This window comes from Anas platyrhynchos, chromosome 2 (genome assembly GCF_047663525.1).
Source record: "Anas platyrhynchos isolate ZD024472 breed Pekin duck chromosome 2, IASCAAS_PekinDuck_T2T, whole genome shotgun sequence".
NCBI lineage: Eukaryota > Metazoa > Chordata > Aves > Anseriformes > Anatidae > Anas > Anas platyrhynchos.
Window position 1 is genome coordinate 19,903,916 of NC_092588.1, and position 20,163 is coordinate 19,924,078.

Here is a 20,163-nt window from a genome sequence, read left to right on the forward strand (position 1 = left end):
TCTTCTATACTTCTTTTTAAATTCATAATATTTCCTCTCAAAGATTATTAACCTCTGAAGGTGAAATTATTCAGAATAGCTAGAGACTCCTATGCAATATACATTGTACTTCTAGAAATATCAGATCCTTCTGTGGCTCAAGTGAAACACTTTAACTAAGGCCTGAGCCATTTATATATATGTATATATGTAAAAACCTCTAGTAAATCTGCTTCAGCATCACACCTGGCTTCAAATATCACCATTATGGTACACTCTAGCATGCATTTCTGTTTGTCAGCATCACATTGCCCCCTGTGCCCTGATGGTATGAAACTGGCACAAATTTTTCTGTTTTTTTTTTTTTTTTTTTTTTTTTTTTTTCTGTTTTATCTATTTTTCTGTTCTTCTTGTAACACAAAAAGTAAGTATGATGTGAGAAAGCTAAAAAGTTTTCTATGTGTCTGGAGTAACAGGGTTCATTCCTTAAACATTAAACACACTAAAGCAGGCTGCAACTTCTCTATACTTTCTTCAGTTCTCTTCAGAGAAGACTGAGATGGTGGGAAGGCTGAGGTATGCCAAAGCAGAAGAGCAAAGCAGTGGGATCATCCTGCCTCATTTGAAAGGGGGTCTGCAACAGAGGTCCCCCACATTTTGCACCATGCAACTCCAAGTTCTTTCCCTAACCACCACCCTCTCTCAATTTTACTACACATACATCATAACCTGACCCAAATACCAGGGTGAAATTACCACTGTATTAGGAAAAGAGCATGTGAGTGAAGTGCACTGATGCCCCAGCACCACAGTGACCCAATGGTGAAGTCCCGCTTCTTGTGGCCTCTGCGTGCAGTAGGGAGCAGTGCTGGAATACATTTGGAGAAAGAGGAAAATGCTGACAATGCTGCTTGGATAAGTGAGTGCACAGATTGATCCCCAGGATCAATAGAGAGGTCAGGATTCAGTCACATAAGATCTCTGACTACAGTTCTTGGGTAATTTCTAGAAGACAATGGAGGGAGACGTACGTAGGAATGTGACTGAGGGTTGATCACAATTTCTGTTTAAGGAAACCTGCACAACAGAAGAGCCTTTTCAATTGCTTCCAGTTCTGAATCCATTATTTCTGAGCATAAAACATATCTCAGTGTCCTTGCTATTGCAACAAGAGCTATCCATTTCTTTCAACATACACATTGTCTCTGTACTACTCTAATGTCAAGAAGTCTCTTTAGGCTCCTAAATTAACAATGAGAAAAAAAAAAAAAAGGAGCACAGGTTGCTTTTACAAGTAAAACAGATTCTAAGTATTTTCAACAAACAAACTAGGTGAGATCCAATACATGGTCACGATATTTGAGATGTGAGAAATGCTAGTGGTGCCGTTGCCTCTGTAAGCAAGCACAGCAAACACCTGCCAGAGTCTCCAGAGTAACAAGAATATGAGCTTAGGGACCTACCAATAAATCACAGTCTTGCAGGTCAATTAAGTGGCTGAGAGACACTTGAATTCCTTCCTTTGTGTCCTAATCACAGCCTCGCTTGTAAGCAGCTAGAGACAAAGTACATCCAACGTGATTTTAGGATTGTGTTCTGAGCAGTTTAGTTCTACAGCCAGCATGGGTACATTGCGGCTGCACTTCACACAGATCTGCGAGCTTAGTGCCTGGAGTGGGATAGAAAAGTCGTCCCATAATTGTTACCATCAGGCTTAATACATTGAGAGCTAAAGGGCACAAAAACCTCAGCTCAAACTGTAAGTTACACACAGAGCCATCTGTAACAGAGGGAGGATATATTTCTAGATGCTTTTAGCTTTTGTTTTCACGTGGCATACCTGCCACTGTTAGTGTGTATTGTACACAAATGCACTGTAGGAATGTTTGACAGGCTGCAGATAAATCCAGACTTGTTTCCTTCCATACAGGCATTTTACGCTCAGCACCGATGGAGCTGCCTGAAAAGAATGACCAAGGTTTGATTTTAGGCTTCTAGGTCAATGTTTCACCTTGACAACAGCTCTTTCATTTCAGGCAGTAACATTTGCCAGGATCCCTAAGGTGTTTTCATTTTTGTCAAGAAGTGGGGGAAGAAAAAAAAAAAAAAAAAAAGCAGTATGAAAAAATGATAAATCTTAATTCACAAGCTGCAGGACTATCTCTGTGTCTCCAGCACAAAACTTCAAATCCAATCCGGGACCTGGATGTGTATTAGAAGTCTGCAGATTTAAACCTTGTCCACCATGATCAAACTGGATTTATGGAGCATCATAACTCTCCAGACACCATCCAGCAGCTTATTAATTTAATAGACTCCTGTCCATTCCATGATGTTCCTGCCCTGACAGTCTCTCAAGATAAGGCGAAAGCCTTTTGACAGGACAGAGTGCATATATATTTTCTTCTGTTTTCTCATGGATGGGATTGTCGACAACTTGAAATGTGTGGCTCAGCAAATTTGGGGGCTTTTTTCCTTCCATTTTTCTTTGCAGGGAAGATGATAGAGGTAACACTACCATGAGACACAGGGGTCATGAGGCTTTTAGTTCATTGCAGTCCTCAATATTTATTTACAATTAAAAAAAATAATAATTTAATTAAAATGAAAATAAAACAAACCTAGCATCTATCTTATATCCTGAAAATAATGACAACATTTTTCTTAACATAATTTCTAAATTACCAATTCTACTGTGATCGACTTAGAAAAATACATGTCCTGAGAAAAATAAATAAATAAATAAATAAATAAATTTCTGCATCATGCTTGCATTGATTTTAGCAAGCAGGCCTGAATAGTTGAAGCAGTATTTCTTTTCACAACCTTCCAGTGTGAAGTACAGACTGGGTTTCTCTTCCATCCCTAACATATTCTCATAGGTGAGTGTTAGACTTAGTTACAGCTTCTTATAGCTTCAGTGCAAAATATGTCATTCACTGTGACTCTTGTCAATGTTCTGCCTATTTCCTTGTCTCCACACATGAAAACGAATTCAAATTTAAAACTCTGTAATAAACTACACAAGTGACAAGAATACAAGGAAATATATATATATATATATAAATGAAAGTGTATAAATGAGAACAACCTAAAACTGTTACTTGCCTACGTGAATGAAATGTACTAATAATGATAAAAGCATTTTTGTATTGAAAAGGGAAATACAGCCATGACCCTGCATTTCCTGTGATCTTTCCTTTATTATCTACATGTTTAGAATTTAGAGATCATGCAATAATTCTGTGTATACTGTTATGTATATACAAAATCAATAAAGATGCACAAAATTACCTTATTTTTATAGATTATTAGAAACGTAAGCAAGGCCTGGACTTCTGAACTTCCTAAAGCAGATGATCCCCCATTTTGCACAGGTTCTATTTGCATAGATATAAAATTAAAACAAGGAAAAATTGCAGTTCTGCTTTATGAGTTCTTTGAAGCTGGGATCCCACCTTTTTCTTTTGCCTGACTTAAGTCCACAACACTGTGGCTGTCATCAGCCAGCAATAAATGTCACTAGTCATGGGGACAAAAACTTTTATTCTTGTGTGGCTAAGGAAGAAAGTTTTGCAATAGTTTTGACTGCGATAGTTTCATTAGGCATCCGGCCTTCTCAACACCCTTGCAAAACCGACCATCAATGAAGCAATCTACTTGCCTAGCAGTCATGTCTATATGTCTGTACCTATGGGAGTTTCTTTCAATGACTGTGAAGGTATATTGCCCTCATAGAGATACTATTTTATGTAAGCATTATACACACAATCATACTTTTCCAGAGGGGAAAAAAAAAATAAAAACAACAACAAAAAAAACTAACTAACTAATTTTTCAATTTTGTGGATAAAGAAATGTAAAACAAGCTCTTCCATGGACTTTTGATACTAGGACGTGTTGCACACATTTTGATTAAAACACAGTCAGTTGGCACACTGAAAGAACAACAGAATTCTGTAGCACCACTAAAGGCTTCAGCACATTGTTCAGCTAATGGAGACAATCAGAGGGACTAGCAATCTTCTGGCAGATGCTGCCATTTTCTGACTGTCCACGTGGAACAGTCTAAGTAAATTCACAGAATTTATTCTTAATAATATGCATAAAAATGCCCCTTGCAATCTAAAATACGTGCCCCAAGTTAGCCTATGTTCTATTAAACAATTTGTTCCCTGACCCAAAACAAAATATACTCATAGTTTCATGCAGCAGTGTTTAAACTCCTTATAATGTTTGACCTGTGTCTCATTAGGGTCCCTCATGTTATATGTCTGTGGAGCAATGTACCATTACATTGCCTTAAGTTGAAAAAAAAAAAAAGAAAAAGGTATTTGCTGAGAAAAGAATGGTATCAAGGACCTCACAGAACAATTAAAAAAAGTAATTCTCTTTCACTGAAGAAAAAATTAAAAATCCTTCCGTTATAAAAACTCTTATATATTTGAAATATATAGAGAGAGACTCTTTACTTTATATGAACAATATTAATTAAAAATGACCTCCAGTTCTTATTAGTAATTTCATGTAACATTGCTGCACTTGTATCTTTAAAGCATGGTACATATAATAGCCAAACAACCCCAAGCAGTCAGTCCCATATTTACTGACTTATTTCAAGTCAACAACAGGGCAGGGCATACATCGGCAGCACTGGCAGAGCCGGCTGCCCAACTCCTGCTCTGCCCTCTCCTGTGCTCTGCCTTGCTTCTAGTTTCTTTTTATAAATTAGCTACATGACACAGTTTAGTGTGGGCAGCTGTCATTTTAACTAATCTCATCCCATAAATCCAACCTAGTAGGCTTGTTCTCTATTGTGATTGGAGAATGGACTTTTTTGGGCAGCTTTCAAAAGCAACATCTGTTGGAGCAGGCATCCAGTCCTGAGCTGTGTGGAGAAGCACTCGCCAGAATATTCCTCCCTCCCCCCCCCTCCTTGATTTTTGTGTTCACCAAAAGAAAATGAAAATGCTCACTTCTTGCCCTTAGGCAACATCCTCCCTCACCAGGACTTTGTTACAGTCTCTCCGTGAGCCCTGCCTGTGATTTCACTTGCAGGGGAACAGAGGATTTTTATGACATTTGATATCATGTGGCAATACCACTGGGGCAATTAACAGATCTAGACCCTAGAATTACTCACTCCTTATTTGGGAACCACGCTGGGCTGAGGACATTTTTTTTCTCCTCCTGCATCCTCTCAGTAATAACAAAGGGCATAAACTACTCGGCAAGGCCAGGCAGAGAAAGAAATAACATCAGTAAATCACTAACGTAAATGCAAAAACAAACACCGCCTAACATGGCACAAAATGACAGGTGGCTCCAGAAGCAGTTGAGCTGCTGTTACCATTGGGGTGGTTGGTGGCCATCACCCCTATCCCATCCTATCCCATCCCATCCCATGAGCCGTCCCCCAGCACCCAACTGTCTCCCTCTGAACCATGGCTTGAAAAGCTGCCACCTTCTGCCAGTGCCCGGCACAAAGCTCAGCTGCCAGCTCCCACCCGAGCTGGAAGCATGCTTGGTGTTGTGCAACGCCACCAACCAGTCCCAGACATATATTCGAGATGTTGGTTTTCCTGCACAGAGTTATCCTGTGGTGCTCTGCAATCAATTACTGTTATACCACCATCATTAATAATTTTCTTAATGAAAATGATTCTGTTGATCTCCGTTGTATTTTAATTATCAGAGTTAAGCATAATTACACTGCAGCTCTGAGCTGGCATGTAGACTCCTTTAGGGCGCAATTTTGTTTTAACACACTGATAATGTAATTTTACATTGTGTCAGTTGTTTAGTTATTATCCAGTCGTACAATTCCGCTGTATTCCTGATAACAGATAATAACCTTAGCACCTCCTATATCCTGAAGTCATTTAAAAAGCAATATTGGAATTTCACAACTAGCTAACTTAATCGCCTTATGATTTTATAATTCCCACAGCTAAATATTTGTACAGGCACCCTGTTTTAACAATGCCACTAAACATACAGTATCCATACATTTCACATAAGTGGCTCAAATAATATCTATAAAAATGTCTGTTATATGGACATGGTTTTCAGTCTGTGCAACTGCTTTCTTTACACAGTTTCTATTCTTTTTGGTCTAAATTCATTTTTTAAAATCCCTTTTGTCCCAGTGGAAGATTTGTAGTTAATACCCCTCCCAGACTGTCGAGGGGCTCCTGCTTCTGGTTCTAGAGAAGGTCTGGTGCACAATTCCGTTAAGCACAAATGTTTCTCAAGTGCATTGCGATGAACATACAGTTCCTGCATTAATACTTTCTACAAATGAATCTCCCTTGAATTACTGATACTCTGAAGCTTCTTTGTTGTCGTTGTCACTTGTTTATTTTAAAGATCAGATTCATAATTCTATATAAAGTACAGGTTCTAAATTCTGTCTCTAAAATTTGTCGTAGGACATCTCTTAAATTATTGAAATTGAATTGAAATTATTTTTGAAACACAATAGAAGTTTGATTTAAATATTAAAACAAAAAGAGTATATACTTTAAGTTTAATCATAGTTGTAAGTTTCCTTGAAAAACAATAGAATGGGATAAAGTCACATGGCATGAACAGCCAGCTTGCATCAGAGTTTGTAAAAAGCTGTACTAATGCACTGTTTCTCCCTTTTCTGAATTGTCCGAGAACCGGTGAAATGCAGATATACTAACTACTGATAAAAATAGGTGTTCCTGGGCTAAATACATTAATTTTAAATACTGATTATTTATTTCATAGCTATTCACTCTGGAAGTGCTCTGATGGTTTTAAATAACCAATTTCTTAATCTAAGCATGTATATAGAAGACAATTTGGGATTCCACTGTAACAACACAGTAACATAATCCTATGTATGTACATCATATATATATATACACATATGCACACATACTTTCAGTGTTTGCTTACCTAGTGAAAATATTATCGAGAATTTTGACGGCAAATAGGGAGTTACCTGGCCAGTTCAGATTCATTTTCAATAGGAACTACACAGCGGACTCCTCTTCTGGGATTGAAAATCTCCCTGTGATCATTCTGTATGCAGTACATGGCTGAGTAAGGTGGCTATAGCCTCTAGTGAACTGGAAGTCAGGCTGACATTCCTGTGCTCTTCTGAAAGATCTGGGGAAAATTATGTTCTCAAAGATTTCACTGTATTATTACAGCCAAAAGGAAATAAAGCATGCACTTCCAAGTCAACTGATTGACCAGTAACGTGTACTTCTAGACAATTCACAAACTCATTTTCCTCTTAGAAATGTGCCAATTTACTCCACTCATCTTATCTCAGGTACAGTGAGAAAAACAGCTCCCAGGTGACCAAGTCTGCTACACATACAATTCCACACATTTGTTCAGCTAATTGCTTTCAGAAATAACAATGTATTGCTAAACAAACTAACAAAAGTACTGTGTCCAGTTCTGGGCTCCCCGGTACAAAAAAAAAGACAGGGAGCTCCTGGAAAGATTCCAGCGGAGGGCCACATAGATGATATGGGGCCTGGAGCATCTTCCCTGTGAGGAAAGGCTGAGAGACTTGAGTCTGTTCATCCTTGAGAAGAGAAGACTGAGAGGGGATCTTACCAGTTTTTACCAATATCTTAAGTGCGGAAGACAAAGGGATTTGGCCAACCTCTTTTCAGTGGTTAGTGGGGACAGGACAAGAGCAGTGGTCACAAGATGGAGCACCAGAAGTTCTGCACCAACACGCGAAAGAACTTCCCAGTGATAGAGCACTGGGACAGGCTGCCCAGGGAGGTTGTGGAGTCTCCTTCTCTGGAGATATTCAAGGCCCGTCTGGACGCCTACCTGGGCAACCTGCTCTAGGGAACCTGCTTTGGCAGGGGGGTTGGTCCTGATGATCTCTGGAGGTCCCTTCCAACCACTACAAATCTGTGATTCTGTGATTCTGTGAAAATTATACACATACAACAACAAAATAACATCAAATTACAACTTCATGCCAGCTGACACTGTTTCATTACAAGTAATGGCATTGTAGGAGACAGAAAGCTAACACAAATCAATGCAATGTAATCTGGAATGATGAGATACAAATTGAAGGAAGAAACATTATTGTATTTATTTATTTTACCATCTTCTATTCGACATTGTTTTGTGATCCAGGCCAATTAATCTGTGTAGTACAAAAGTCCCAGCAGGGCTCAAGGCAAGGGTAGGTGAACAGAACAGCCAGCTCCAAGTGAAAAGAGATGAACAGAACTCAGTGAAGGGACAACTTATTTCCCATATAAGTTTAGTCAAACTGAAGGGTTTAAACATCCATTTATAAATTAGGGTGCATATTTAGCCTCATCTATAGTTTTAATAGGCATCTGCATTGTGTGAATCAAGTTGTCACAGAATTTACCTTTAACACTGTATGACTGTCTCACAGTACCTTGATAAGCCAGTACTAAAACAACAAGCATTTCACAAAACCCAGCACATTTGATTGAAAAGAACATTTATTTATTTATTTATTTATTTATTTATTTATTTATTTTAGATTGTACTGAACTGCAGAAAGTGTTTATTTAAAAAAAAAAAATCAATCACATGGCACTGAAACTGTCTAATGAATTAGTTAGTGTTTGTAAGGTACTTTGAAGATGAAAAGTCTTACTGGTATATATGTGCTCAATATTATAATTACAGAAAGAATATAATACTTGATAAGACATCATCCTATGGGAATTTGTGGAATTTGGAGTGAAAATAATTTCCCATTACACTAAAAAGTTGTTGCAGAAAAGTTTGCCTGTGAACCACATTTATTACTTTGAATAGCAAATTGCAGTTCAGGAGAAAAGCTTCCCTGTATTAGAGCACTTTGCAACTTCTTTCACTTGGGCAGCAATCAGAAGGAAGGGCAGCTCAACCCTTTTTAGATATGAGCCCAGTTCTCTAGTACTGCAGGTGTTTCAGGTTGCAGAATGAATGTGTTGGCATTCTGTAATTATAATAGAGAGAATTTATAAGACCCTGGTGTGCAACTCATTTTTAACATGCAAATTCCCTGTTTTCAGCGTTTCAACTTTCAAAGGCTTGTGGCAGTTTAAAAGCAATCCTCTTATAAGTGTATAAATTGCAATGATTATAGGAACAAGTTGTAATTGTTTCTAGTAAGTTTTTAGGAGTCTTTGATGTTATGATTAGTGTTTTGTATGTTAATATATTGATATGGGTGCTTATTTGCCTGGATGCTTGTACGCTGAAATGGTCACTAGGTTGCCTCAGCAAACAAATCTTTGATCTCAGTAGGTCTGTTTGGTTAGAAATAAAACCTAAAAGAAATTAAACAAGAACAGTGCATGTTCTGAAGTATTCACAAAGTGCTGAGATTGGTGATTGAAATACAAGGAAGGAAAGTCATAGTTTTGCAACCTGATCTTCAGCAGGAATGCCAAAAACAGCTATACTAAATAAGTTATTCTTGTTCTGTGCATTCATTCAAGTGTTATTTTTAACATACTGAAATGATATCATAACTGCATTTTACAAAGCTTTCACAGTGACTGACCAAACAGTGTGGTGCGTAGTCCCTCACACAATGGACTGAACTCAAGACTCTGAGTAAAGACAAAAGTCTCTTGAACCAAAGTAGCTTTTAGATGTGGTAGGTTAGACGAAGCATGTCTTGAAGGCCTTGTAAGAACTCATACTGACTTGAGCAAATCTCACATAAACAGACAACTAGCATAAGACAGAAATGATATGCATTCCCCTTAGCCAATGCATTACAGTGGAGCATCGTCATACATGGGCTGGAATGTCAGAGGTTACAACCCTGAAATCTAGGTCCAGTTATCTTCTATTACCCTGCTGACATGAAGTTTTATCATAGACCAATCAAGTTCAAATTCTCCTTATAAAGGATAATTTCAGTTAGGAATCTATAATGTAATGTAACATGGAGAAATGCTATCTGCTATGTCCTATAAAATGTTATTGCATTCACCTATTTAAAGTGTATAGATTTTACTGAGGTTTGCCAAGAGGCTCTAGTTCTCAGAGGGAAATGGGTAGTAAGTCACATCAGCTGACATCCTTCTGTGTTTATAAAACAGTTACTACAGTACAGACACCATGTGGTGTTTTTATACCATTAGAAGAAAAGAAAGAAAAAAAATCAATTAAAAAAAAAGCATAACAAGAACATGGTAGCAAAAACAGAATGAAAACTATTCCACTTAAAGGAAAACAAACTAGTCCATTGTCGTGTTATGCAACAGGTATATTTTTGCATCAATACCCAGCATAAGAAAGTAGAGCAAAAATCAGCTTGTGTTTACCTTTGCTGTACACAATGCAGTTGTTTTTGTTGTCTTCTACTCCTTGCCAAGTCACATCCAGCAACCACTTGGGGCCAGCAGTCAGTACCATAGGGACCGAAGCCTTTGTCTTCTGTAGAAAGGATGATAACAAACAGATGCCATTTGCTTGCCTTGATTAAGAACTTGAATAATAATAGTAATAATCATTTTATTTGCCAACAACAAAATCTCCAAACCCATAAGCCAAGGTCTTATTCCCCATTCCCCTGCCTCAGGATTTTTTTTTTTTTTTTTTTTTTTTTTTAAGAAGACACAAGCAGTAGGCTTTGGTTCTTTCATTGATTGAATGGTGAAACTGTTATCAAGGATTTTTCTGAATGATATTGGATCAGATCTCCAAGATTAAGCAGATCTCTGGTGGCTGTGAATTATAAAGGGAATGCAGATGACTTTCACAGCAAAGAACCAACTGTTTAGAAGTGAACTTTAGACACATTGTACTTCATTATCAGCAGGATCTCACTATTTCCTGAAACAGACAGGAAAGAATTTAAAGAATCAGTATCCATTTCAAAGATCTGTCCTGGGTAACATCTGTATTATCATAGGAAATAGTTCTGAATGGATAATGGAATTTTTCCCCTTTTGTGAGTTGTTGATGTGTGATTTTAGTAACTCTAAAATAATAATAATAATGCTAATGACTCAGTACACTTTGTCTCCAAAAAGACTGTAAAATTAATTGTATTAACGAATTCAAACACACAGAAGTATAACATCCGTTGCACCTGGAAGGCTTACAGGCAAGGAGATGCACATTTATCGAAACCATCTCCTGTGTATATTTTAGATACCGTAATTAGAGACTTTTGTATTTGAGGAGACAAGGCAAAGAGCTCAAACTTCTTTACACGTAGCTCCTTTTGCTAATCAAATGGCAAAAAAAGCTGTGTCTGATCCTGAATTTTTTCTTCAGTAAGTGGCGCTGAAATGCCACTTAGACATTCAGCATTCACAGTTCTTTTTCTCTGTATCAAACATAAAACCACAAAATAAAGTACAACAATCACCACAAAACTTCTACTTACTTATTTATTTATCTATTTATTTTATTTATTTATTTATTTATTTTTATTTTATTTATTTTAATCCAGGATATAATCCTCTCTAAGACTTTCCAGCTTTTTAAAAGAGATTTGATTATTCTTCATTCCATCAATAATTCCAGTTGGCTAGATTCTATTGGTGATATGCTGTATGAGTAAATGAGTTAACATTTTTAAGATAAATGAAAGCATATTTTCACATTCCAGATGCATCAGCCATATATATCATCTGTGACTATTCTAGAAATCACAGAATCACACAATTGTAGATGCAGCGAAGTATACGTGTTACCACATAACATGCTATATTCCCATGAAAATAAGACATAATTTAAACTTTTCACTTACATAAGATAAAATTCATAATATTACATAAGGTTAACTTCATGATCTTATATAATAATATATTTAATATAATACTATATGTTGATATTTTTGAAAAGATGATGAAAGAAAGTATTGAAAGTCACAGTTTCTCATATTTTTCAGTTGATTTTTTATCTGTTTCTTCACTAATACTGTTTTATCAAATGTAGTATCTATTGTTTAATTTGCATTCATATTTTTCATTTTTCATACTGATGTTTTTGCATAAGTCATACTTCTATATAAACTACATGACATTCTCAATCTTTCAGAAGTTTGGGAAGAAACAAATATGAAAGGAGAATTAAATTAGTAAAAAAGGTAAAAGCTAGTACCAACAGAACTATCTACTGTAAAAATGCTGAAAACAGAGACTATGTTATGTCTCAATTGCCTTTCATACTCGAAGCTGCAGAAAGTGTGTTTGCATGTGTGCAGTATTACCAGAGTCATCCCTATCTACCGCATACGTTTGGAATCTGGATTTAAAACTCTGTTCTAATTGGTTGGGTAAGAAGCCTTTTTTTTTTCTTTTTTTTTTTTCCACTGTTCTTAAGTTCATATATAAACTATCAAGAAGCCTGAGATTGCCAATTATGAAATCAGTGCAAATTATTTACATATGGGCTGCTCAGAAAATAAATGATAAGAATGAGGCATGAACTGAAAAAGAAATACAAGAAATAAAATGAAAGGTAATCAAAATATCATTTTGGTATCCTAGTATAGAGAAGCCTAGATTGTAGTGTCATTTACACCAAAACAGCATAAGGCTGCCATTGAAACAAGGAAGAGTAACTATTCTTCACAGATCTGAGAATCATGCCTACATTAAATACAAGCTTTAGCACAACCGCAAGAGCAACCATGACTGCATAGCAATAAGGAAGAGGAGAGCCAGGGCATGTTCCCACCACAGGCTAAATTTCTCCACTTGCCATTTCAGTCAAGTCTTTAACATGGCTTTTGTGCTTGTATGTGCTCTCAGTCTCTGGTAATTCCAAGTGCAATCAACCAATAGTGCAATACTATCCAGGCAGTAGACTTTCCAAAATATGCCATAAATTATTCAGACATTCAAACAAGTTTATTTTTTAAGTTGGAGGGAAGGGAAGGGAAGGGAAGGGAAGGGAAGGGAAGGGAAGGGAAGGGAAGGGAAGGGAAGGGAAGGGAAGGGAAGGGAAGGGAAGGGAAGGGAAGGGAAGGGAAGGGAAGGGAAGGGAAGGGAAGGGAAGGGAAGGGAAGGGAAGGGAAGGGAAGGGAAGGGAAGGGAAGGGAAGGGAAGGGAAGGGAAGGGAAGGGAAGGGAAGGGAAGGGAAGGGACCAGATCACTGCCCCATTTTCTTATAGACAACATGATGAGCTCAGGCTGGTGTCTCATCCATTCTGATGTGAAGAAGGTAGAGTGAGCACCAGCACTCAGGATGCATGTCCACTTTGCTGTCCCCTGTTTACAGGGTTTTTTGGAACTTAAAGAACTACAAGGAGATCACTAAATTAGCTTCCAGGTCAGCTTGGCAGTAAAGCTTGTAATCAGTCCAGCAGCTGTGAATGGTCACTAGGCACCACAGATAGGCTGGAGGAGAAACGGGGTGTTTCATCTCACAGCTTCACTAGTCCAGAAGAGCCAGTGGACACCTCAAAAGAATTTCCCACTCTCCCATAGCTCTTCTTCCAAGCTGTATAGATATGTAAATAAACTTCTAATATGAAAGCAAAACTTCACAAGGCCCTGGCTGCTTGTAAAGCTTGGCAGCTCCACTAAGGGATATGGGCAATGGCTTCTCTTTGAAGTAGCTCAGAGGCGTATTGTGTGAGCTGTAAGATGAGTCAGGATCACCACAGCAGTTCTTGGGGTCTGGCATCCTGTGAGGTTCCTATGTTCATAGGAGGTGTTCATCACTAACAAAGGCTTGCTCTTCTTGTGGCTTATTACATAGTAAGAATTGAAGAAAGCTTGCTGATTCAGGAAAGGCCATTTCCCTAAAATGGTTAAAATGAAAAGACCCCAGTCCAAGATAACAAGAAGCTATGGTTAAATCAGTCATGCCTTTATCACCTCAAGATTAGACTACTGCAATGCGCTATACCTGAGGCTACATTTTAAATCCATTTGAAAGCTGAAGCTGGTGCAGAATGCAGCAACCCGCTTGTAAAGCAGGATATCGTGCTTTGAGCACATTACACCAGTGCTTTTTAATCTGCACTAAGTGTCTGTGGGATTTAAGGCACTGGTTACAACCTGTGATGCCTGGGACCTGTCTATTTGAGACACCTGATTGAGACCTGCTAGGTGCTTTGCTCCAACCTTACAACCACAACTGATATCCACCAAGTGAGGCATGTAAAAAAGGGCTTTCATGGCTTGAAAATTGGCAGGGCAAAATGTTCTTCATGACAGGTCTCTACTTGTGAGTCGCCATCCCACTTGAATTGAAGTATGCTAATGTTCTCAGAGAGTACTATGAAGATCACCCTGTAATTCATAAGTATTTGTTTTACTGTAACATTTAGTTGGTCATTCCCAAAATAGGGGTGGGTACTGGGAGGGTGGAGAGCTTCAACTAATTCATGCTATATTTTTTTGCAGTGCTATTATGAACATCTCCATCTTAAGAAGGGTACCTTAAAAAAATGCAGTTGCAATATTCTTGCTTTCTTGACAAAGCAACAAGAATATTACAACTGCTTAAAAAATAAGACTTTAAAAAACAAAATTGTATTTCTCTCTCCAAAAGAACTGCTGCAAACTGCTACAAAGCTTACCAGAACATCATCTGCTAACATAGGTGTCCATGGGGCCATACAACAGGCACCTCAAATTTTGGAAACAGGGGCATATCATAAAGCTGCAATATCATTCACTGCTCTGTGTTAGGTAAATGTATGCTCTACACTTGAATAATTTTCTCTTGAAAATGCAATTTCTGCTAATGTCTTCATACATGCCATAACCAGACAACTTTGACAAGGACAAACAGGGTCAAAATTGTGATTTCTCAGGGAACAATTAGAATCAGCTAATGAGGATAAAAGTGGTCAGGCAGGCATCCGCTTTTTACTAACCTTTGAAGCAACTGGACAAACAAAGGAGGCAACCCTCAATAAATGTTTATATTCAGTCAAGAGGTTAATGGAGATAAAAATAGCCATCACAGAGGGCTGAAAATAGTTTTGCACTCTAGCTAAAAGGAATCAGTGCTGACAAGGTAACTTTAGATGGGGTCTTCCCTGAAAAGGTTTCTAACATATGATGTGTGTGGCCTGGCAAAAACTCGAGGAAAGCCCCACATTGAAGGGAAATATGGTATGAGCAAGTTGTTTGAAATCATTTAAATTCTGATGTCAAATGCCTATCATTGCTAGCTGCTTCCTAAGAAGCTGTGCCAGAGGAAGAAATAGGTACTAAGCTGATGTTCAGTGAGTCTCTGTGACATAACTACCCTGTCCCAGGCATAACTTTCCAAAAAGTGTTTAATGTTATTTAAGGAGATGGACTGTTCATTCAAAAATCACTGCATTTCTATCTTCACCTATTTTTTTCTTTTAAAATGACAAAACTACCTCTTTGAAGTACTCTTGCCAAAACAGAGACAAACTGCTGGAGACTTAAGATACTCAAGGGCTTTGCTTCTAATTTCTTCTGGTTCCCACAAACAGATTTTGTAAAACTTCCAAAGAGTCTGCATTCCCATAAATGATAAAACATTACCAAAATATCTTCATGACCTTGTAGAATATTCTAATGCCCCACAGTGCAGTTTTACTTTCAATAGCCAATTAAAAAAATGATTGTACTGGAAGGAGAGCTGTAAATATACCTCAGGTGACTTCATATATGTGTCTGCGATACAAAAGCACCAGTTAATACACACAGGGAGGTTTCTGCTTTGAAATTCATTTTAAATTCAGTTTGATCATCACAGGGTTGACGTATCTTCTGACATGCTGAATTTGCAGAACATCCCCTCTCAAGAGGTTAAATTGACCTTTGGTGGTCACCACACTCAATACAGCAAAACTTTATAAGCTCATCAAATCAGTGCAGTTGGGAAGGTCTTCTAAGAGGTCATTCTGGACTGAGTAACAGAAGAGATTTTCATAGGTCTCAAACTATCCCTAATTAATTAATATTTGTTCCAAGATGTCTTTGAATAACAAGAAGGGTGCTAACTCCACTATATCACCTCAAACTTACATTGACTCTCTTCATGTATTTCTTCAACACAATTGGTTAAAAAAACATTAGACAAGGCCATCACAAGACAAAGACATCCAAACAATCCAGTGGACAAACAGACTTAGTCACATTTTTGTGGAGCTAGGTCCACAAATGTGTGCAGTTAGCTGGACCATCTTTCAGTTTCTATTCCTGTAGCTTCCCTGAAGCTCTTCTCTTTTTCCAACAAGGATTCAGTCTTAGAATAATATTTATCTCAAGGGCTGCCAGTCAAGGCCTATGACAGCACTCCATGGTGCCCCAGCTTTCTCTGCTAGACATGTGAAGGCAACTCCTCTCTATTCACATGAGATTTGAGATGTGGGGAGGATTTCAGTGTCATGGTTCCATGCCAATGATAAACATCACCAATTAAAGCAAAGAAATTTCAGTTTCCACCTAACCTGGAATTGTAAAATTACACTGGAATTTTAGTTTTCACAACACCCTCCCACGCTACTATGTCTGTCAGTGAGATCCTAAATTCAAGAGAAATTTTATGACTGTTTTAGTTACTACTTCACAACTTTACAGGATCCCTTGTTTCAGAGGACTGTTCAAGTATCATCCTGTGTTTACAGATAGATGAAGAGTACATGCGCCTGTTTACCTGCACAGATGTACCTGGTGTTCTGCCATGCTAACTGGACAAAGGAAGATGAACTAATTGTTGCCTGTGATGGGCCATGAAACTAGTGATGGAGAAAAGGAGGAGTCAGTGTGACTTCCCAGGATCTTGGACAAGGCAGGCATGACAAAGTCCTTATGCCTTTTTCTACCCAGGACTCTAGATTCTTGTTATGTAGCACTGGAAGTTAACACAGCAGTACTGCATCTGCAGACCAGCAGGTTGTGAAACAGCTTGCATCACTCTTGGTCTATATATTACATTTTACATTTGGCTATTTATTTGGGGATTTCTCTTATCTGAACAGGCAGTCTCTTTATTTTTTCAGCTTTATTTTTTGTGGTGATAGTAGAAGAAAGATAGTTGGTAATATCTGAAGAGTCTGTAGAAAAAACAAAGCCTTTAAATGGTTCAAACACAAACAAACAAACAGACAAAAATAAAACAAAACATAACAAAGACTCCAGAAAAAAAATCAGAAAAAAAGAAAGAAAAAGAAATGTACACACAGATGGAATCCCAAAAGACAGCTGGGATTCCCTGCAACTGAGAAGCCCTGGTGTTTACCCCAAGAGATCATCACTTGTCAAGTGACAAAGCTGAACATACATTTCACCATACATCCATCCACAAAAACTCACACAGAGCAAAGAAAATACTCAAACAAAAAAGATACACCCTAGGTCTATTAATATTTTCCAACACTTGTCATGACTTCGATATGATTCCGAATTATTTATTAATATCAAACATGCCTGGTGAAAAATGTCCTTAATGCAAGCTAAATGAACGATAAATATTGAGATCATTTTGTTACCTATCCGGAATGCATCTTTTTCAAATCTAAAAAAAAAAAAAAAAAAAAAAAGCAAATCTAATCTCACCATAATTTAGGTATAAAATAATGGCCATCAAAAAAGCAACCTTAGCTTGTTCTATATAATCTGAAGATAAATAATGGTATTGTTGTGATATTTTTACAGTATTCTAATTGCAAAGCTCAGCACTGAATTAGAAGCTTTTGGAGGGCTGGAAATATAATTTCAAGCCATACTTGCATTCTGCAGATCCAGGGCTGTAGAAGCACAGCTTCCTGGAGCTGTGCATGGAGGCTGTTCGTTCCCTCAGTCCCAGCAGTGGTTCTCCTCAAATATGCCATGTGCCAAGGCTTCAGTGGAGACTTATGAGAGTACATTCATACTTCACTTCCCTCTTCCTGCATTTTGAGAAGCCTAACATGGCCAGCCAGGATCAGGATATTCAGGGTCTACTCATAAAACACTAACCCTTATACTTAGCATATCAAATATAGAGTGATGTTCCACTCTCCTAAATTCAGACAGGTATTAATGGAAGAATAATGGAGATTCATGTAAAAAGTTTATGAGTGTAAAATGCTGCAGACCAGAGATCTGTCTGTCACTCAAACTTATAAATTGAGCAAAATAAAGAAATATATATATATATTTTAAATACAAATTTAATGTAAAAAATATATATATAAATATCTGGGATACTTTTGGAATGTATATTCAAAGTCTTCCCCAGAACTATGAAAGTTTAAAATACTTAATCTGTAGCTTGAACCACAAATCTTGGACAACAGGTCCCAGATGAGTGTTCAGGAGATTCCCTGTATGGCCTGTCATTTGGTCCTGGAGGATGTGACAACCAAGGAACAGGAATGCGAAAGACAGAAACTCTCTGAACATTCACTTATTGAGCTTCCCCCTCCCTTACTGCCCAAGCTGATGTGCTTTATAATCTGGCCCTTCCATTCTAAATAGTCTCTTCACCCTGGCTTCACAGCTGCTCCTCTCCTGCCCTGTCCTCCTACCTTTGTCTTTCCTCCATTTAATATATACCCATCTAACTATGTCTAGACAACTCCTCCAATGACTTTTTGGTTGTATTTCCCCTATCACTCTCTGTTTTGTTCTTTTGATTCTTTGGGAAAGCAGTATATACACTGTATGGTTATAGTTATACCTACTTGCAGCAGGAAACTACATTCTTAGTTGATGCTGTGATTATCATTAATATAATTAACAAGGATGGATCTTCTGAAACATAGTGAAGTGCTAAACAAATTATCTGAGTTCTGGTGAGTTGATACCAGTGGGTAGCATGTACATGCAATTGTGTCTTAGTGCTCCGGTACTGCCATGGGTGTTGAACCTTTCCGTTTTACTTTGAAGTCGAATACTTTTGCTAATACTATTTCACAGATGACATGCACCTGTACAGATGAAATCAGACTACATATAACTTATCTTTAGACAAGATATAATGCAATGCTGCTTGCACACTTTCACTCTGAATTATCACTACATTCTTCCTACTGGGTTAACTTCCATGTTGTAAATTATTGCCTACACTGAGAATTAGGTCTTTGTTTCTAGCAATGAGACCATTTGCCAGTAAATGTTTTTCAAGTGAATTTGCTTGAGCATGAATCCTTTAACTTTTGTTAAACATCTCTAGCATTTAAAAGATGAGTACTCCACTCAGTAAGGTTTAGCAGCACATTTGCAAACATCTAACTTAAACTGGATGGGCTGAGATATTAAATTTTGGGATGTACAGTCAACAGTTTTTATCTTTTGTACTTTTATGTTTTTATACTAGAATGTATTATTTAAACCATCATTTCCAGAAGTTTAAATTTCATATATATAAGAATTTATTTTTATCTGAGGAAACCACAAAAATACAAAACTAAAGAGATATGCAGAAGCCCTCTATAAACTCTCCATTACATGTGACTGTAAATTAGTTATTAGTTATAGATTCTGCTTATTATATTTTATTATTACTTTGTCTGTAACTGAAAACAGAGGTTGTATATTTCACTTTAGAAAAGTTAATGTTCTTACCATGGAAAGTGAATAAGTGCTTTAGCAGCGGTAAAAGATAATATTGCTTAATTTCTTTTTTTTTTTTTTTTCCAAAACTAGAAAGATAGAAAATAAAATATTCTCCATATATACCCATACAATATGTTTAATAAATAATCCAGTGTAGCTCTATTAGGATTATATTTCCAATGAATATTGAGGCCTTTTATAAAATACTCGTTTAATACGAAGGTATTTTAGTCGATGGATTAGGTATTATAACGTAATTCTCTTGATGATATGTGACACAATACTTGAGCTTCAGTGTTACACACACTGAATGCAGACAAAATATTACATAAATTCCTACTTAATTAATTTGGAATAGAAATAGGAGACAGAAAAAGTATTCTGTGCTTTTCTTCCCAATTTTGAAAATATTTTTCTGTACGTTTTTATTAAGTATTTATATAGAGAGATCTTTACCAACAGGAAACATGTTAGTTTAAGTAACAACGTAAATCCAATATACAGTTCTGTGCGCAAGTTTCAAAACTAGGTTTTATATTTGTTAAGACAGCATAATCATTTAAGATATGTTTAATGCACGATTCAACAACCAGAAGTCTATGTGTATGACTTTGATTAATTATTTTTAGTTCAGTTAAAACATCACAGTTTATCTCATTTTAAGATTATCCTTGACATATTTAGAAATCCTAATGCAGATTTT

At 37.1% G+C, this 20,163-nt stretch overlaps 1 protein-coding gene across 4 annotated transcripts in view; it reads right to left on the reverse strand.

Moving 5' to 3' along the window:
* ZFPM2 (zinc finger protein, FOG family member 2) overlaps positions 1-20,163 on the reverse strand; it is a 317,702-nt gene that overhangs the window by 98,712 nt on the left and 198,827 nt on the right. For all 4 annotated transcript variants that reach the window (XM_027452589.3, XM_038174744.2, XM_027452588.3 and 1 more), the window contains one exon: positions 10,293-10,404. In XM_027452589.3, coding sequence (XP_027308390.1) covers positions 10,293-10,404 — 112 coding nt within the window. The remainder of the gene's footprint in view (positions 1-10,292; positions 10,405-20,163) is intronic.